Here is a 20001-nt window from a genome sequence, read left to right as displayed (position 1 = left end):
CGTTTGGTGGTAAAAGTAGAATTCTATTTTGACCGAGTGAATAACGAAATGCCTTATACCTGTGCATTTCGTCATAGAATTGCGTCATGGTCAGTGGTAACGGAATCCATAACGCAATTCACCTTTTACCACCAAACGAATTTCATAACATGAAATTTGCTCATCCCTAATATTTTTTCCATAACTTTATGCTCCACTTCTGTCCTGTAATGCTGCTCCTGACCACTGCCCATAGTCATATCTGTCACTTTTGTGTCATTTTAGGGCAAGCAAAGACCATGTTCCTCCTGATAGCATTCACCTTGGTCGTGCAAGGGCCGACTGCAAACATAATGGAGAACATCCAACGCTCGTCTAAGTCCATGGCGTGTGGCGCCCAGCTGGCTCTAAACAAGACCAAGGAGCTGACATCGAAGATCACAAAGCCACTGATGGGTGAGTGACACGGTACTGGGCAAAAAGTTTTAGGCAGGTGTATCTAGATTATAGCTACTAGAATTCTGGAGAAGGGTCGTTGATCCAGGGAGTTATTCTGATTGCTAGATTGGAGTCGGGAAGAAATATTTTCCCCCTAAAATGTAGGGAATTGGCTTCTACCTTAAGAGGGATTTTCTGCCTTCCTGTGGGATCAACATTGCAGGATAACAGGCTGAACTGGATGGACGGATGTCTTTTTTCAGCCTCACAAACGATGTTACTGCAAAGTGAATAAACAAGAGATAAATCTAGAATGCAATCAATATTTCACGTGACCCCCCCCTTTGCCTTCAGCATCAGTACTTCTAGGTCCACTTGCACACAGTTTTTGAAGGAACTTGGTGGGGAGGTGGTTCCAGCCATCTTGGAGAACTAAGCACGGGTCTTCTGTGGATGTAGGCTTGCTCCAATCCTTCTGTCTCTTCATGGACAGGCTGGATAATGTTGAGATCAAGGCTCTGTTGGGGTCATTTCATCACTTCCAGGATTCCCTTGTTCTTCTTTACACTGAAGATAGTTCATAATGACATTGGCTGGATGTCTGGGGTTGTTGTCCTGCTGGAGAATGAGCTTAAACTATTAACACTTTACAGCAGCACAACTTTTGCACAGTACTGTATAGCCTCTGTATATAGCAAGGAGTAAATGTATGGTAGTATATTATTTTGATAATACATACCGCAGCTGCTTCAGAACCTCTTTATGGGGTGCAACAGGAACTTTCTGCCCACCAGGGAGCAGCTGATTTATGATGTTCTGCAGCAGCCGGGAACAATATAAAGCACAGAGCAGGGGATCAAGAATCTGTTTTTAAAGACTTCTTGTCAGTCAGTTCTTCTACAGGATATAATGAGCAGCGGCTGCGTATGGCACTTATCTGTTCTGGTGTCAGGGTCCGACATCAGAATGTGCTGATTATAGAAATATTGTGGGGAATTTTTAAAAAACTGAAGTCTCATGTGTCCCTCCTAAAAGCACATGGGAGTTCAATGCAGCCGCGCCAAATTTATTACGAGTCTCCTACCTGCAGGGTTCTCCAGGACTAGAAAAAAAAATTCTGTTTTCTTTCAGAAACAGCACCACAATTGTCCATAGTTTCAGTGTGGTATTACAGCTGAGCCCCATTTACTTCAATGGAACTGAGCAGCAGTACCAGACACAATGCATGGACAGGAGCGGTGCTGTTTTTGGAGCAAAGCTATGTTTTTCTAATAATGGACAACCCCTTTAAATAAATTTGGTGGCTATGCCTGAAATTGACACCTCCACCTGCTATGGTCAGACACAGATTTGTGTGATTTGTATAGTGCAGGCTATATAGTAAATCTGTTGGTCTACGGATGTCAAGAGGCTTAAAGGGAACCTGTCATGTGGATATTTGATTATAATCTAACTAATTATATACAATCATTAACTACTAAAAAGTGCCTTAGATGTATTCACTTACTGGTGTGACAGATGGTTACCTCATAATATACACACAAAGATGCCACATGCCGCATGCTAATGAGCTGATTTGAGTCCAGCGTGATGTCATTGAGTCCGGCGTTTATTTAATTCAGAGCTATAGCCACTCCCCTGCCCACCTGCTGCTGATTCATATGGAAAATAACTGTCAATCAGCAGCAGGTAGGCGGGGATAGTCAGGAGCTCATGAATATTCAGGACTCATCATTATCAGCTGGAGCTTTCAATACAAGATGTTGGCAGATTGACTGGGTCAATTAAAGAAAGTGACCCAGCATTTTGCTAAGAGAATCGGTCACTTATTTATGTTGCCCTTAGTTAGGACACCATAAAACTGGTGACAGGTTCCCTTTAAAGAGTCAAAACTTTTATCGCAAATATGGAGGGCGCCAACATTTTCTTCTTTTACACTCAGAACTGGTGCAGGTGGCTCTATAAATCCAACGCTCCTTCTCTACCTATGAGGTCTATTATATCGTAATAATATTAGGTCCCATCGAGTCGCGTGAGGCGCTATGTGCAAATGTGATGCTATTATTCCCTCGTATCTTCCAGCCGCTGTGGACGCTTTACAGAAGATTGGAAAGAAGCTGCGCCCAGCCTCGAATCGCAGCAACAAATTCTTCCACAATCTTTATGACAACATTAAACATGCCGGTGAGGGCTCCTGAGATGTGCACAATGGTGGATACTGGGAGAGGTGGGACTGGTCTGTGGAGAGTTTACTGGGCGAACAGTCTGTATTGGGAGCACATGGATTCTGTGTCATACAGGATTAGAGATATGGGGGGACATTCACTAAGACCAGTGTTTTTCCCGCCCATTTTAAAAGGGTTTTCCAAGACTTAAATACTGATGACCTATCCTTTGTGTCTGATCGGTGGGGGTCCGACACTCTGGACCCCCATGATCAGCTGTTTGAGAAGGCACCAGCGCTCTCCTTACCAAGCACAGCGTCGTTGATTGTATAGCCGTCGTATCGCAGCTCAGCCCCATTCACTTCTATGGAGCTGAGCTGCTTCTAGGCCACGTGAACGATGAACGCGTCGCCACTAGGCCGAGGAAAAGCAGAGATAAGGCTGCAGCACTACTGTGAGCGCCACTGCCTTCTCAAACAGCTGATCTGCGGGGGTCCTGGGTGTCGGACCCCACCGATCAGATACTGATGACATCTGAGGGCATGAGTATTAAAGTCTCAGAAAGCCCCTTTAAGTCCTTCTGCGCTGCTGGAGGAAGGTTGAGGTGCAAGCCTCTACATAACTTTGGTGCTTCCTCCAACAGGCCATGCGACAGACTTAAATCTACACCACCTCCCTTGCTGGCGTAGATTTAAGACATTTTCCACGTCAAAATCTTGAGTGGAAAATGATAAATAAGCCCCCTTTTTTCTGACCCCTATGATATAAAGGAGACATCCCTGTTGGATAGTCACAGGGGATCTTGTACCTGGAGACTTGTTTCCTTGATGTTTACTGAAGGGTCATTGACTGTCCACGCCATGCTGCATAGGTGCCACTCCTCCTTGTATGCAGCCTTTTAGCTTATAGATGGGATCTGCAGCGGGGAATTGTCTCTAATAAAGGGTTTTTTCCAAGATTTTGATATCGGCGACCTACTGTATCAATTTCAGATCGCTAGTGAGCCTAGAACATTCACTTGAATAAGACTGAGCTGTGCCCAGGCCACATGACCAATGAACATGACATCATTAACCTAGGTAGAGGCAACGGCATCCTCAAAAACCTGATCGGCCGGAGTGCCGAGAGCAGGACCCCCACCGATCTGATATTGAGGACCTATTTTGAGGATAGGCCATCAATATCAAAATCTAAGAGAACCCCTTTAAACATGAGCAAAAAGCGCATTCATAATCCACAAAGGAACTATCAGAAACATAGAAAAGACCAATGTAGCCTGTGTCTTATTTCTCCTATAGAGAAGGTCCTCCGTAACATGTGGGCGTTCATCACTAACATTGGAGATACCTGTAACGAGGAGCTGGAGCAACCATATATAAAGTGCAACAAGCTCTTCGATGAAGCCAAGAACAGCTGCTTCAAAGTCATGTCCTTCATGGGATTCCTGTGTTTCATCCTGGATGTTTTCCGGCCTCTGTGCGGTCTGGCAAGAAGTAAGTGTAATATTGTATGACCGGACCATGTACTAACCATCGTGTAATATGGCCCTCTGTGAGCCTAGAACATCACATCTTAGTCCCCACTCCCTGATATTGCAATATGGCCTCCATGGTGACATCACAAAATCCAGTTATTACATGACCCTGACCCAACAGGGGCACTTCCGAGCCCATTCTGGCTAAATCGACAGTCCCTGTATATTAATGACAATATTCCTGTGTTGCAGTTATACTCGTTCTCTGCGTGATTCCTGATTATCTGCAGGGTTTTATGAGGAAACACGTAAAAAATTGTAAGTATGAGATATTTCTTAGTTATCTCTCCTTATTGATAGCCATATTGTATCCTGTGGTATCCGAGTCACATTATTATGACCAGCTAATATCCAGAGTATTCGCTGTGTGCAGCACGGACAGCAGCTAGACGGGCTAGGAGTGACTCAATAAGGTCCTGGTAGGTTGTCACATGAATCTGAAACCATTCTGACTGCAGTGCATTCAACATCTACTGGATAGTGATGGCGGAGCATCCACAGAGCGAACACGACCACCGAGGTGGTCCCACAGAAGCTCAACTGGATTCAAGTCTGGAGAATTAGGGGGCAGGGTAGCACTTAGAATACTTGGTCATACTCTTCCAACCAATGTTGGACATTTCTAGTCGTCTGACATGTCGAATTGTCTTGATGGAAGATCCAATCCGCGCCAGGGAAGACAATCAGCATGAATGGGTGTACGTGATCTGCAAGGATGGATTCATACCCAAATCAGTTGAAAGTGCCTTCCATATGGATGAGTGGGCCCAAGGAATGCCACAAAAACCTTCCCCAGATCATAACGCTGCCACCACCAGCTTGTGTTCTTCGAGCAATGGTTGCAGGGTGTTTGTTCTCTGATGTTTCCCGCCTAACATGCTAACATCCATCCATTCCATGAAGCAGAAAACCTGACTCATTGGAGAAGACAACCCTTTACTAATTAGCGGAGGCCCAATACTTATACTGCCTCAATAATTGAAGCCTTTTCTGCTGATGCTACTTCATTAGCAGAGATGCAGTGACCATCCGTCTGCTTCAAAGCCCCGTAGGGTTCACTGAACTGTTGTTTTAGACATATGCTCCAGCTGCTCCCCTGTAGTGATGAGCGGCAGGGGCTATATTCGAAATTCGTGATATTTCACAAATATTTTGGTCATATATTCGCAAATTCGAGATTGTTTTATTGAATGCGAAAAATCAGCAATGTAAAAATCGCGTAATGCAAATTCGTATTGCGAAATACAGGCATGGGTCTCTTTGGCTACATTTTTCAAGCTGAGACTGGAGAAAATGGTTGGAACGGCAGAACATTACAATAGCTTTATATGCAGATAGAGTCAAGTGCTCCAATATATTCGCGATTGCGCTAATCGGTAGTGATTACAATATCTTTTCGCAACGTACACATTTTAGCAGGTCTGACTACAGATTACTGATTGGTGCACTAAGTATTGTTGTGACCTTGACATTGTTTCCTTCTCATCGGCCCACAAGCAAGAAGCAGAAAGGAATCGTGTTCAGATGGAAAAAAATGTAGAATATTCGATATATAACGAATATATAGCACTATATTCTAAATATTCACGAATTCTCAAAGTGGCGATATTCGCGATAAAAATTCGCTATTCGAACATTCGCGCTCAACACTACTCCCCTGTAGCGTGTCAGTCCGTCTTTGTGCACCTTCGTAGCCGACGTTCAACTCTGACATCAGTAGCACGTTGTGCTCCCAAGTTTCCACGTTGTTTATTCGTAATGGTGCCATTTGTCCACTTAGAATAGACTTTCACCACAGCGGCGTGCAAACAGTTCACAAACTGCACTTCAGAAATACCGCCACCCTTGGCCAAAAAGCCAATAATCATCCCTTCCTGCAATTCTGATAAATCACCCCTTTTTCCAATGACAGAAACGAGGGATATGTGTGCAGACAGCCTACCACCCACCTAACATACCCACCAAGGCAGCTCAGCGCACGTGACTTCCTTCATGAGCTACGCACTGCCAACATCGAAAGTAGGAAGAGGTCATAATAATGTGACTCAACTGGGTATAATAAATAGGCCCAACATTTGCAAAGATAGTAGGAGTCATGCTCCACCTTGTATTCACATAGCATGGCACTGTGCAGGTAGTCAGTATATCGGTAGGTAGACATGTTATGTTCTCTCCTCTTCATCTCCTGTCTGTACGCAGCTCTCCTGTCTGTTGTGAGGAACTTGAAGGACCAGTTTGACTTCAACATATCTGTGGTCCATGATTTTAACATGCAGATGAACGCCAGCCGCAATTACTATCAGGTGGCCTCTGCCATCATGAAGGAAGTGAAAGAAAACATGGAAACTTATATGGAGATGCTGAGCATGTTCAGCTATTCTATGGTCATCGTCTGCGTCCTCACCTACATCCAGTAAGAGCCTCTCTCCTCTACATGTACTGTACATAGATACACTTTCCACTCATCTCCAGTGATATAAGAATGCATATACTACTTCTATACACTCTGTATAACCAGAATATGGTTGTGTCCTTCCTCCAGGGCTCTTCGCTATCGCAGGCGATACCTGACTGACCTTAACCACGACAACATCTACATCAGTCGTGAATTCATTGAGTTAGATGTGATGAGAGTCAAACAAAATCGCAATGCTCTCCTCCCGCTGTCCTCAAGTGAAGGTTACGAATTCATCCGACCTGGTGAGAGAATGTTTTTATTCTAATGTACAATCATAAAGTACTTTAGGAAATATAAAACTTTCTCGTCTTACTGCCCATAGGTTATATCTAGAACTTCTTTGCAAAACCCTTTATTCTCATTTTTCCATCCAGGCTCGTTAACGCTGACGAAACGCGAGAAGAAAGGATACGTCTTCGAGATCATCAATGTCTTCCGGAGCCTCCTTGTTGCAATGCTCATGGTGGTCTTGGATTATGTCTTTTACTGGGTACTGGATCTTGTGTCCCATCTGATGAGAGGAGAAGTAGTGGCTCGTTGTGAGTGATGATGTTTTCTAGACCTTTTTGAACCCTCCGAGATCTGGTCATAACGGTGGCCAGGCATGTACAGAATGTAAGTGTCTATACTGAAGATATACACATGCTAACCTATCCATCATGTTCTTCTTCTTCCTTTAGCTCCTCTGGTATTCTCCATCCTTGTGAACGGGACAGGAGAGATTAATGAGATCTACAAGACCATAGTCTCTGCATTTGATGTAATCCAGAATTCGAACATCACCATCCAGACCACAAAATGCCAAGTCCAGCCTTCAGAACCAGACTACCTAGTATATCTTCTAATCGGTATGTTTCTATAGACAGGGGGGAAGTTGTAGCGTAAAGAAAAGAGAAAACTAGAAAGACATCAGAAACTTCTACAGATCAGCAGTAGAGATCAGCAAATCTGTGGAAATGTTCAGTATATGAGCAGTGGAGCCTGGAATATGGCTATGTTTCTCAGCTTCCATGTCTTGTCTTATATGGCGCAATCCCAGGCCATTTCCAATATGGTAGCCAAGTATATTTTCCCAGAATTTCTCCTATCTTCTTCCATTACTTCCCTAATGCTCTCTCCTTGACATTAACTGGTCACTCTCCCCCTCCGTCTACAGGGTTCCTGCACGGACTTACATTTTTTATCGCCATCTTTGGGATTTATATGCAGAGGCTGAAACGTTACATATGTGCCTATTATTATCCAACCCGTGAGCAGGTGAGAATCTATATCCTGCTGTCTATGCGTTGATATGAGAGAGCGATCCTGCAGATTTCTATAGTGTGGTCTTCTTTGGAGATCTGCAGAACATTGCCCAGTTTCCTCTAGTTTCTGACAGATGCATATCAATTTATTCTGTGGATTAAAGGGCATCTGTCAGCAGTTTTGTCCCTATGACACTGGTTGACCTGTTACATGTGCGCTTGGCAGCTGAAGGCGTCTGTGTTGGTCCCATGTTCCTATGTGCCCGCATTGCTGAGAAAAATGATTTTTTAATATATGCAAATGAGCCTCTAGGAGCAACGGGGGCGTTGCCGTTACTCCTAGAGGCTCTGCTCTCTCTGCAACTTGGGTGCCCTCTCCACTTTGATTGACAGGGTCAGGCATGATGACAAATTCACTGTCTGGTCCTGTCAATCAAAGTGCACAGGGCGCCGAAGTTACAGAGAGTGCAGAGCCTCTAGGTGTAACGGCAACGCCCCCATTGCTCCTAGAGGCTCATTTGCATATATTAAAACATCATTTTTTCAGCAATGTGGACACATATGAACATGGGACCAACACGGATGTCTTCAGCTGTCAAGCGCACATGTAACAGGTCAGCCAGTGTCATAGGGACAAAACTGCTGACAGATGCCCTTTAAGAACAATACTTGTCCTTGTATAAGGAAGGGGGGGGGGAGGCTCTATTGATTATATGGTATCAATAAGAAATGTCTCTTTTATTCCCTTTTAGATGAGGATCTGTTTCCTCTACAATAAGTTGCTGACCAAGCGCATGTATGTGGAGAAGTCCCTGCTCCAGAGCTTAAGGACGAACGAAGCGGACAAGGGCCACACCAACATCCTCCTTATACTCGCTGCAAAGTAATTACAACATTACATCTCCTGTATAAGTGAACATGCGCTGCTTACCTCAAGCTGATTTCTCCATCTGTATATTTCCAACAGGTGCCCTTGTTTATTTGGCTGGTTAGCGAACTTTCTGGGAGCCTATGAACAATACTGCATAGCATGTGCCCAGATCTGTGCCGGGAAAGACAGTGAGGAGTACAGCTCCTGCAGCACTTTTGGTTGCAGAGGTAAGTAGCCCCCTCAATGTAATACATTATCCTTGTTACGGGTCAGTGAGTGTTAAGGGCACACAGGCAAGAAGACACACACCTGAAACATGGTAGTGATACAGACAGGAGATAAGCACGGGTAAATCACAATAGCACAAGACGATCAGGACACCTTTGCAGATCACCAGGGAACCTAAAGCTCAGGCACCCTCTGCCAGGAAAGGTTCCCTTAAATACCTGTAACATAATGTGAATTCGAAAGATTTGAGAAATATATTTGCTAAGTGATGAAATATACGATAACACAAACAAATCACATACTGAATGATATAAAGTAAATAATCATCACTAGCCTAAATATGGGGTAGGAATCCGGTCGGCCATGCTATAAGACATAGCTGTCTACCACGTTATAACACATGACCGACACCCCCAGGGTGTACAAGAGAGATAGGACAAACAATACTTACATCCTACCTAGGATGAAGTTCCTGGTCGAATCCCAATTAATTGTTAGGTCAGACCACAGTTATTTCCATCAGCCCCTCCTCCAGTCTCTGAGATCACTCAGGAATGTGGTCTTATCAGCACGATGGATGATGGGTACTACATTTACACAGAATGATAATAATACAAGGGAACATAATGAAAGGGACAGAACCAATTAGTACTTAAAAATTACCCTTACAATACAATACCCAGGGACCCCAGCCACTGGACTGGCCTTTTAAAAGACCAGACAGGAGAGTTCATGACCTAAGAAATGGGAAAGTTCATAGTTCACTTTTTCATTTAATTTCCAGGCCAACTGTGCATTGATTTTACCATGTGCAACAGAATATACAACCGCTAAAAAAATATGGCTTGTGTCTGTAACACGGGCACATCTGTCCTATTCATATTCTGTGTCTTTATAGCCATTTACTGCCGAGATTGCTCCAGGATACTGAATAATGTCTGCATCCTCTGCATGGCACCTCTAGTGTGCGTTGAAGCCGAAGACGAGGAAGTGTAAGTGTAGTGATCAGTTCTATATGCCACATCTCCAGCAGTGATTGTTATCGGTATATCAGTTCTATACAGCAGATTTCATAGACTTAGAGAGCTAGTGACATCACTGGGGAGATGATGTCATCGGGACGAGCAGATATGATCTTGGTTGTGGGCTCTTTAATTGGTTCTTTTATCTTGTTTTTCAGAGATTCCAGTGACGATGAGAAAGTCACTTTAATGATGGAAGCAATGAAATCCATGAAAAAAGAGGAGAAAACCAAAAGAAAAAAACTGAAGAAAGCTGTTAAACATCGATTAAAAGAAGCCATCAAGAGGCGTCAGAGCGACCGACTCGTCAAGAAGTATAAGGAGTCGATGGCGTCCAGTGACTCTGGAGAGAGCGATGTGGACGCCGGAGACGACTCTGGGTAATTCATGTTACTGCTCTTCATGTACAGATCTGACGGGTACAGGGTCTCCTTGGTGCCTGCGTCCATGTTCTTGTGGCTCCAGAGATGGCCGTGCACAACAGCCAAGTACTACCCAGGGGTCTGACCACCAATGGTCATGTACCCCTATCCCCTATCCTATACTGGAAGAGCTCCTTTAAGTGTATGTGCCATTATCTATATCTAGTGGCATTACTACTGTATATCTACACACTAGTACTGTTACTACATCTATACACTGTACTTGGTGCCATTTCTATATCCATACACTATAGCTGGTACTATTATTATATCTGGTACTGTTACTGTATCTATACACTATATCTAGTACTGTTACTGTATCTATACAATATCTCGGGTACTATTACTATATCTGGTACTGTTACTATATCTATGCACTATAGCTGGTACTATTACTGTATATATACACTATATCTGGTACTATTACTGTATATATACACTATAGTTGGTACTGTTACTATATCTATACACTATAGCTGGTACTGTTACTATATCTATACACTATAGCTGTACTGTTACTATATCTATACACTATAGCTGGTACTGTCACTATATCTGTACACTATAGCTGGTACTGTTACTGTATCTATACACTATAGCTGTACTGTTACTATATCTGTACACTATAGCTGGTACTGTTACTGTATCTATACACTATATCTGGTACTGTCACTGTATCTATACACTATAGCTGGTACTGTTACTATATCTATACACAATAGCTGTACTGTTACTGTATCTATACACTATATCTGGTACTGTCACTGTATCTATACACTATAGCTGGTACTGTCACTGTATCTATACACTATAGCTGGTACTGTTACTGTATCTGTACACTATAGCTGGTACTGTATCTATACACTATAGCTGGTACTGTTACTATATCTATACACAATAGCTGTACTGTTACTATATCTATACACAATAGCTGTACTGTTACTATATCTATACACTATAGCTGGTACTGTTACTGTATCTGTACACTATAGCTGGTACTGTTACTGTATCTGTACACTATAGCTGGTACTGTTACTATATCTGTACACTATATCTGGTACTGTTACTGTATCTATACACTATAGCTGTACTGTTACTATATCTATACACTATAGCTGGTACTGTTACTGTATCTATACACTATAGCTGTACTGTTACTATATCTGTACACTATAGCTGGTACTGTCACTGTATCTATACACTATAGCTGGTACTGTCACTGTATCTATACACTATAGCTGGTACTGTTACTGTATCTGTACACTATAGCTGGTACTGTATCTATACACTATAGCTGGTACTGTTACTATATCTATACACTATAGCTGTACTGTTACTATATCTATACACTATAGCTGGTACTGTTACTGTATCTGTACACTATAGCTGGTACTGTTACTGTATCTGTACACTATAGCTGGTACTGTTACTATATCTGTACACTATAGCTGGTACTGTTACTGTATCTATACACTATAGCTGGTACTGTTACTATATCTGTACACTATAGCTGGTACTATTACTGTATCTGTACACTATAGCTGTACTGTTACTGTATCTATACACTATAGCTGGTACTGTTACTATATCTATACACGATAGCTGTACTGTTACTATATCTATACACTATAGCTGGTACTGTTACTATATCTATACACGATAGCTGTACTGTTTTACTTTATCTATACACTATAGCTGTAATGTTACTATATCTGTACACTATAGCTGTACTGTTACTATATCTATACACTATAGCTGTACTGTTACTATATCTATACACTATAGCTGGTACTGTTACTATATCTGTACACGATAGCTGTACTGTTACTATATCTATACACTATAGCTGGTACTGTTACTATATCTGTACACTATAGCTGGTACTGTTACTATATCTATACACGATAGCTGTACTGTTACTATATCTATACACTATAGCTGGTACTGTTACTATATCTATACACGATAGCTGTACTGTTTTACTTTATCTGTACACTATAGCTGGTACTGTTACTATATCTATACACTATAGCTGTACTGTTACTGTATCTATACACTATAGCTGGTACTGTTACTATATCTATACACGATAGCTGTACTGTTACTATATCTATACACTATAGCTGGTACTGTTACTATATCTATACACTATAGCTGTACTGTTACTATATCTATACACTATAGCTGGTACTGTTACTATATCTGTACACGATAGCTGTACTGTTACTATATCTATACACTATAGCTGGTACTGTTACTATATCTGTACACTATAGCTGGTACTGTTACTATATCTATACACGATAGCTGTACTGTTACTATATCTATACACTATAGCTGGTACTGTTACTATATCTATACACGATAGCTGTACTGTTTTACTTTATCTGTACACTATAGCTGGTACTGTTACTATATCTATACACTATAGCTGTACTGTTACTATATCTATACACTATAGCTGTACTGTTACTATATCTATACACTATAGCTGGTACTGTCACTATATCTGTACAATATAGCTGGTACTGTTACTGTATCTATACACTATAGCTGTACTGTTACTATATCTGTACACTATAGCTGGTACTGTTACTGTATCTATACACTATATCTGGTACTGTCACTGTATCTATACACTATAGCTGGTACTGTTACTGTATCTGTACACTATAGCTGGTACTGTATCTATAATTGGTACTGTCACTATATGTATACACTATATCTGGTACTATTACTGTATATACACTGTAGTTGGTACTGTTACTATATCTATACATTATAAGTTGTACTGTTACTGTATCTGCTTCTTCCCACGCCAGTCCTCATATTATATTGTTTATGTCTTGACAGGGAAAGTGACTTTGAATATCAAAAGTCAAAGGCTGATGATTCTTTCGACACCACCGACTGGGGATCACCATCTAAGACCAGTCTACTGGACGCTCAGCCGATTCCTCTAACCAACATCCAAAAGAAGACGACCAGAGAGGACAAAAGGAGCAGGAAGGAGCGAGATATGGAGAAGAGTCCTGATTGTGATTAATCCTAACTTTCTCATTCCTCCTTCATCATCAAAAACCTGCTTCCTGGAGATCGAACTTCGTCTCTACCAATCTCTGCTCGGATGTGACCACTGGCTATGACCTTATTCACCGGACATGACCTTATTCACCGGCTATGACCTTATTCACCGGACATGACCTTATACACCGGACATGACCTTATTCACCGGACATGACCTTATTCACCGGCTATGACCTTATTCACCGGCTATGACCTTATTCACCGGCTATGACCTTATTCACCGGACATGACCTTATACACCGGACATGACCTTATTCACCGGCTATGACATTATTCACCGGACATGACCTTATTCACCGGATATGACAATAACATTATACGCCTTCACCATCTAATAACCCCTGTACCATCATACACAATTCCCTCCCAAATGCCATCTTGTGTGCTGCTGTAACATCATGTACCATCACCCCCGATAACACCCTGCGGGCTGTAACATCATATACCATCACCCTGTAGGTTGTGCCCGCCTGTGCAGCTGCTGAAGATCTAAGCCTACCTATATACCGCCATGCTGTGTCATCTTAGCTGTTAATAAAGATCGTTCCTGCTGCCAATTGGATGTCAGCTTCTTTATAATGATTAGGAAGAGCTTTGGAGACTTGATTAAACGCAGTGGGTGCATGTGCCATCGTCTATATCTGGTGCCATTACTATTTATAATCACTATGGGGGTCATTTATGAACAGATATACGCCACTTATTGGCGCATATCTGTCACAAGTTGCGGCTCAATTGCTGGTACTGTTACTGTATCTATACACTATAGCTGGTACTGTTACTGTATCTGTACACTATAGCTGGTACTGTTACTGTATCTATACACTATAGCTGGTACTGTTACTGTATCTGTACACTATAGCTGGTACTGTTACTATATCTATACACTATAGCTGGTACTGTTACTATATCTATACACGATAGCTGTACTGTTACTGTATCTATACACTATAGCTGGTACTGTTACTGTATCTGTACACTATAGCTGGTACTGTTACTGTATCTATACACTATAGCTGGTACTGTTACTGTATCTATACACTATAGCTGGTACTGTTACTATATCTATACACTATAGCTGGTACTGTTACTATATCTATACACGATAGCTGTACTGTTACTGTATCTATACACTATAGCTGGTACTGTTACTGTATCTGTACACTATAGCTGGTACTGTTACTGTATCTATACACTATAGCTGGTACTGTTACTGTATCTATACACTATAGCTGTACTGTTACTATATCTATACACTATAGCTGTACTGTTACTGTATCTGTACACTATAGCTGGTACTGTTACTGTATCTGTACACTATAGCTGGTACTGTTACTATATCTATACACGATAGCTGTACTGTTACTGTATCTATACACTATAGCTGGTACTGTTACTGTATCTATACACTATAGCTGTACTGTTACTATATCTATACACTATAGCTGTACTGTTACTGTATCTATACACTATAGCTGGTACTGTATCTATACACTATAGCTGGTACTGTTACTATATCTGTACACTATAGCTGGTACTGTTACTGTATCTGTACACTATAGCTGGTACTGTTACTGTATCTATACACTATAGCTGGTACTGTTACTATATCTATACACTATAGCTGGTACTGTTACTATATCTGTACACTATAGCTGGTACTGTTACTATATCTATACACTATAGCTGGTACTGTTACTATATCTATACACTATAGCTGTACTGTTTTACTTTATCTATACACTATAGCTGTACTGTTACTATATCTGTACACTATAGCTGGTACTGTTACTATATCTGTACACTATAGCTGGTACTGTTACTGTATCTGTACACTATAGCTGGTACTGTTACTGTATCTGTACACTATAGCTGGTACTGTTACTATATCTATACACTATAGCTGGTACTGTTACTATATCTGTACACTATAGCCAGGGCCGGATTAACGTAGGGGCTGATGGAGCTGCAGCTCCAGGCCCCTACCATAAAATAGGCCCATCCCCAGCCAAAAGGCCGTCGGGAGGGTTAAAAGTCCTCTGTTGTACACAGCGCAGCGTCACATAGCACACAGACAATGCAGAGACGCTCACCTCACGCTGGCAGCAGGGAGGAGCCTGAGGGAGGGACTGGGAGGAGCGTAATATGATCCTAGAGTGGAAGCTGCTTCTGCCAGCCCCTCCCCTCCCCGCCCACCAACCAATCAGAGCTGAGGCAAGGCAAGCCCTAGCAGCTCTGTAGTCGTCTGAGTAGTACAGGGAGTCTTCACAGGTCCTGTAAGGGAACTGCACAGTGTAAAGTGTAGTTCCCAGGTTAGAACAGTGCATCTGCCAGGACCTGTGATGACATCATCTTCAACATCACAGGTCCTGCAGAATCTAGCAAAGGAACTGCACCAAAAATGGTGTAGTTCCTAGGTTTGAAAGGTACATCTGCCAGGACCTGTGATGACATCATCACAGGTCCTTCAACCCCTAACAGCAAGTATTAGAAGTTCACAATCAGCTCTGCATTGATCCATACAGACTGGAATAAAGTGGTAAGAGGAGGTCCTCCACTTTTCATCATTTACCCCCCCCCCCCCCTCCATGCCCTGTTTTTACTCATTGCTCACTCATGTATAATACTTCAGACAGGTACAGTGACCACTACCTCATGTACTTCACACACACAGTGACCATAATGTATAACTGACCACATATTTCTATAAACACTGCATCTACAGTATTATACCTTGTATGCCTCACATCTATATATATATATATATATATACATATACACACACACTGCATATATTAAACAGTATTATAGATGCAATATGTACAAATATATAGTATATACAGCAGTGTACTGATATGTGAGGTACGAGGTATAATAGATGCAGTGTGTACAGATATATAGTATATAGCAGTGTACTGATATGTTAGGTACGAGGTATAATAGATGCAGAGTGTACAGATATATAGTATATACAGCAGTGTACTGATATGTGAAGTACAAGGTATAATATATGCAGTGTGTACAGATATATGGTATATACAGCAGTGTACTGATATGTGAGGTACGAGGTATAATAGATGCAGTGTGTACAGATATATAGTATATACAGCAGTGTACTGATATGTGAGGTACGAGGTATTATAGATGCAGTATACAGATATATAGTATATACAGCAGTGTACTGATATGTGAGGTACGAGGTATAATAGATGCAGTGTGTACAGATATATAGTATATACAGCAGTGTACTGATATGTGAGGTACGAGGTATTATAGATGCAGTATACAGATATATAGTATATACAGCAGTGTACTGATATGTGAGGTATGAGGTATAATAGATGCAGTGTGTACAGATATATAGTATATACAGCATTGTACTGATATGGGAGGTATGAGGTATAATAGATGCAGAGTGTACAGATATATAGTATATACAGCCATGTACTGATATGTGAGGTACGAGGTATAATAGATGCAGTGTGTACAGATATATAGTATATACAGCAGTGTACTGATATGTGAGGTACGAGGTATTATAGATGCAGTATACAGATATATAGTATATACAGCAGTGTACTGATATGTGAGGTACGAGGTGTAATAGATGCAGTGTGTACAGATATATAGTATATACAGCAATGTACTGATATGTGAGGTACAAGGTATAATATATGCAGTGTGTACAGATATATAGTATATACAGCAGTGTACTGATATGTGAGGTATGAGGTATAATAGATGCAGTGTGTACAGATATATAGTATATACAGCAGTGTACTGATATGTGAGGTATGAGGTATAATAGATGCAGTGTGTACAGATATATAGTATATACAGCAGTGTACTGATATGTGAGGTACGAGGTATAATAGATGAAGTGTGTACAGATATATAGTATATACAGCAGTGTACTGATATGTTAGGTACGAGGTATAATAGATGCAGTGTGTACAGGTATATTGTATATACAGTATTGGATTGATATGTGAGGTACGAGCTGTAATTTATACCTCATATATCAGTACACTGCTGTATATACTATATACCTGAACACACTGCATATATTATACCACGTTCCTCACATATCAGTACACTGCTGTATACACTATACATCTGTACACACTGTATCTATTATGCCTCTTTTGTGTGCCAGGCCTGTTTTGTAATCCCAATCCGGCCCTGATGGCATAAATTATAAAACAGCAGCGAACATAGTTCATGTAACAAAGAGAGAGGCCTGGAATGGGTAGTGGGAGGGGCTATAAAAGGGGAATGGGGGCCCAATTTAGATTCTTGCTATGGGGCCCAGTGATTTCTATGTACGACTTTGACAGGAGCAGAGAGATAAGAGACGTGACAGATGACACAGAGTTTAGATTACAGGTTGAATTAACCCTTTAGGATCAAATTGGCTTCTCAGGAGATATATATGTTAAAGGCATCTCGTTGAGTAGCTATATAACTAAGGGTGGGTTCACATCTCCTTTATGGATTCCGTTAAGTGGGGACTGTGGGGACTATTTTATTATCAGCCAGTGACTGTGTTACTGTAATACTGTTATCAATTCAGCACATAGTTTTCCCTGTGCGTTCACATTTCACTTCACTTGGTTCGTTGTACTACTGTCAGTGTCAGACTGTAGTCACTGTGGGTAACAATGCACAACAGACAACAATGCACACCACAGTGACAGCTCCTGAGTCCTGTCCTGAGTCCTCCTGTCCGGCGTCACCCTCAGCTTCCCTTCTCTATCACTATAATCAATCGCTCTTCCTGATCCTGACTCACTCATTAGAGAGCTGAAGAGCCGACTGAGTCAGCAGCAGCAAGTGAATCGGATGGATAGCATCTGCGCATGCGCACCGGCACCTAGAGTCTTCGGTTCACTTGCGAGTCAGCTCAGCAGTCAGTGACTCAGCAAGTGAACCGAAGATCCGATTCATGAACCGATTCATCTGAAAGATCCGAACTTCCTATCACTACTGAGGTCATATCCGCGGCATTACAGGAACAGCACCAGCTGCTCTGACGTCCTGCGGCCGGATATACGTCACAGGATATCCGGCGGCAGGACGTCAGAGCAGCTGGTGCGGTTCCTGTAATGCCGGCCCACCGGATATGACCTCAGTGCGCCCGCGGTTATCCCTCCTGCACGCTGCGCTGTGTACAACCTACTCAGCAGTTTCGACCAGCACACCGCCCACAGCGCTCAGCCACACCAGCCCGTGAGACAGCAGGAGCTTCTGGAGCAGGTATCAGATAAACTCATCCAGTTGGAAGGGAGGGCAATCATAGTGCTGTTATGATTTATGGACACAGCTCTCAGCATGCTCAGCCAGCCTTCTATCTGACTGTTTCTGAGCCTGTGGACTGTGACTCTCAAGAAGCACAGCCAGATAGAAGGCTGGCTAAGCATGCTGAGAGCTGTGTCCATAAATCATAACAGCACTATGAGAATTACTGACTGGCTAAGCATGCTGAGAGCTAAGTCTAAATAACATAACACATTAAAGAAAGTACTGTTTCTAGCTGCGAGTCCACAGTCCACAGCAGCTAGAAACAGTAATTTCTTTAAAGGGATTCTGTCACCAGGATTCACCCCTGTCAGCTAAAAATATGCTGATGTTCAGGGCGTCTTCACGATTCCTAATGTGGGCTTATAAATGTCATCTGTGGGCTTATTTAGCTAAAAAAACAGCTTTTACTAACCTGTCAGTCAAACAAATAAGGTGCCCAAGGGGATGTTAATGGGTGCAAGGTGCCCGCTGCACCCGCAGCCGTTCGTGCCCAGCGCCGCCTTTCCGGACTTCTGCGCCGCCTCCTAATCCTCTGTGCCGCCTCTCGCTCTCCCTCCCTCCCCCCTCCTTCTGCTGTAAGATCTCGCGCTTGCGCACAGGGCTCTGCCTGATGCGCCCGTGCGGACTTCTCCATTTGGCTTCTTACAGCGAAGTGCGCATGCGCCGGCACTTCGCTCAACCCCTGTATGCGCGAGATCTTACAGCAGGAGGAGGGGGGAGGGAGGGAGAGCGAGAGGCGGCACAGAGGATTAGGAGGCGGCGCAGAAGTCCGGAAAGGCGGCGCTGGGCACGAACGGCGGTGGGTGCGGCCGACACCTTGCATTCATTAACATCCCCTTGGGCTGTTTGACTGACAGGTTAGTAAAAGCTGTTTTTTAGCTAAATAAGCCCACAGATGACATTTATAAGCCCACATTAGGAATCGTGAAGACGCCCTGAACATCAGCATATTTTAAGCTGACAGGGGTGAAACCTGGTGACAGAATCCCTTTAATGTGTTATGTTATTTAGACACAGCTCTCAGCATGCTTAGCCAGCCTTCAATCTGACTGGCTAAGCATGCTGAGTGCTGTGTCCATAAATCATAACACAGCTCTATGAAAATTACTGTTTCTAGCTGCTGTTATCCACAGTCCACAGCAGCTAGAAAACAGTAATCTTCATAGTAATGTTAAATGATCACTATAGTGTCAGGAAAACAAAGCGGTTTTCCTGACACTATAGTGCCCTGAGGGTGCCCCCTCCCGTGGTC

At 42.4% G+C, this 20001-nt stretch overlaps 1 protein-coding gene across 1 annotated transcript in view; it reads left to right on the top strand.

Annotated features, from left to right (window-relative positions):
- Positions 1–13407, top strand: part of DCST2 (DC-STAMP domain containing 2) — a 31445-nt gene extending 18038 nt beyond the window's left edge. Inside the window, exons 3-15 of the mRNA XM_040408820.1 lie at positions 265–435; positions 2500–2601; positions 3881–4075; positions 6316–6529; positions 6659–6816; positions 6949–7113; positions 7255–7422; positions 7731–7831; positions 8571–8701; positions 8786–8916; positions 9816–9909; positions 10098–10319; positions 13215–13407. Of these exons, the coding sequence (XP_040264754.1) occupies positions 265–435; positions 2500–2601; positions 3881–4075; positions 6316–6529; positions 6659–6816; positions 6949–7113; positions 7255–7422; positions 7731–7831; positions 8571–8701; positions 8786–8916; positions 9816–9909; positions 10098–10319; positions 13215–13407 (2045 nt within the window). The remainder of the gene's footprint in view (positions 1–264; positions 436–2499; positions 2602–3880; positions 4076–6315; positions 6530–6658; positions 6817–6948; positions 7114–7254; positions 7423–7730; positions 7832–8570; positions 8702–8785; positions 8917–9815; positions 9910–10097; positions 10320–13214) is intronic.
- Positions 13408–20001: the final 6594 nt, after the last annotated feature.

The sequence above is a fragment of the Bufo bufo genome, chromosome 9, assembly GCF_905171765.1.
Source record: "Bufo bufo chromosome 9, aBufBuf1.1, whole genome shotgun sequence".
Taxonomy (NCBI): Eukaryota; Metazoa; Chordata; class Amphibia; order Anura; family Bufonidae; genus Bufo; species Bufo bufo.
Note: the sequence above shows the minus strand (reverse complement) of the source record. Positions and strands in the feature narration are given on the sequence as shown.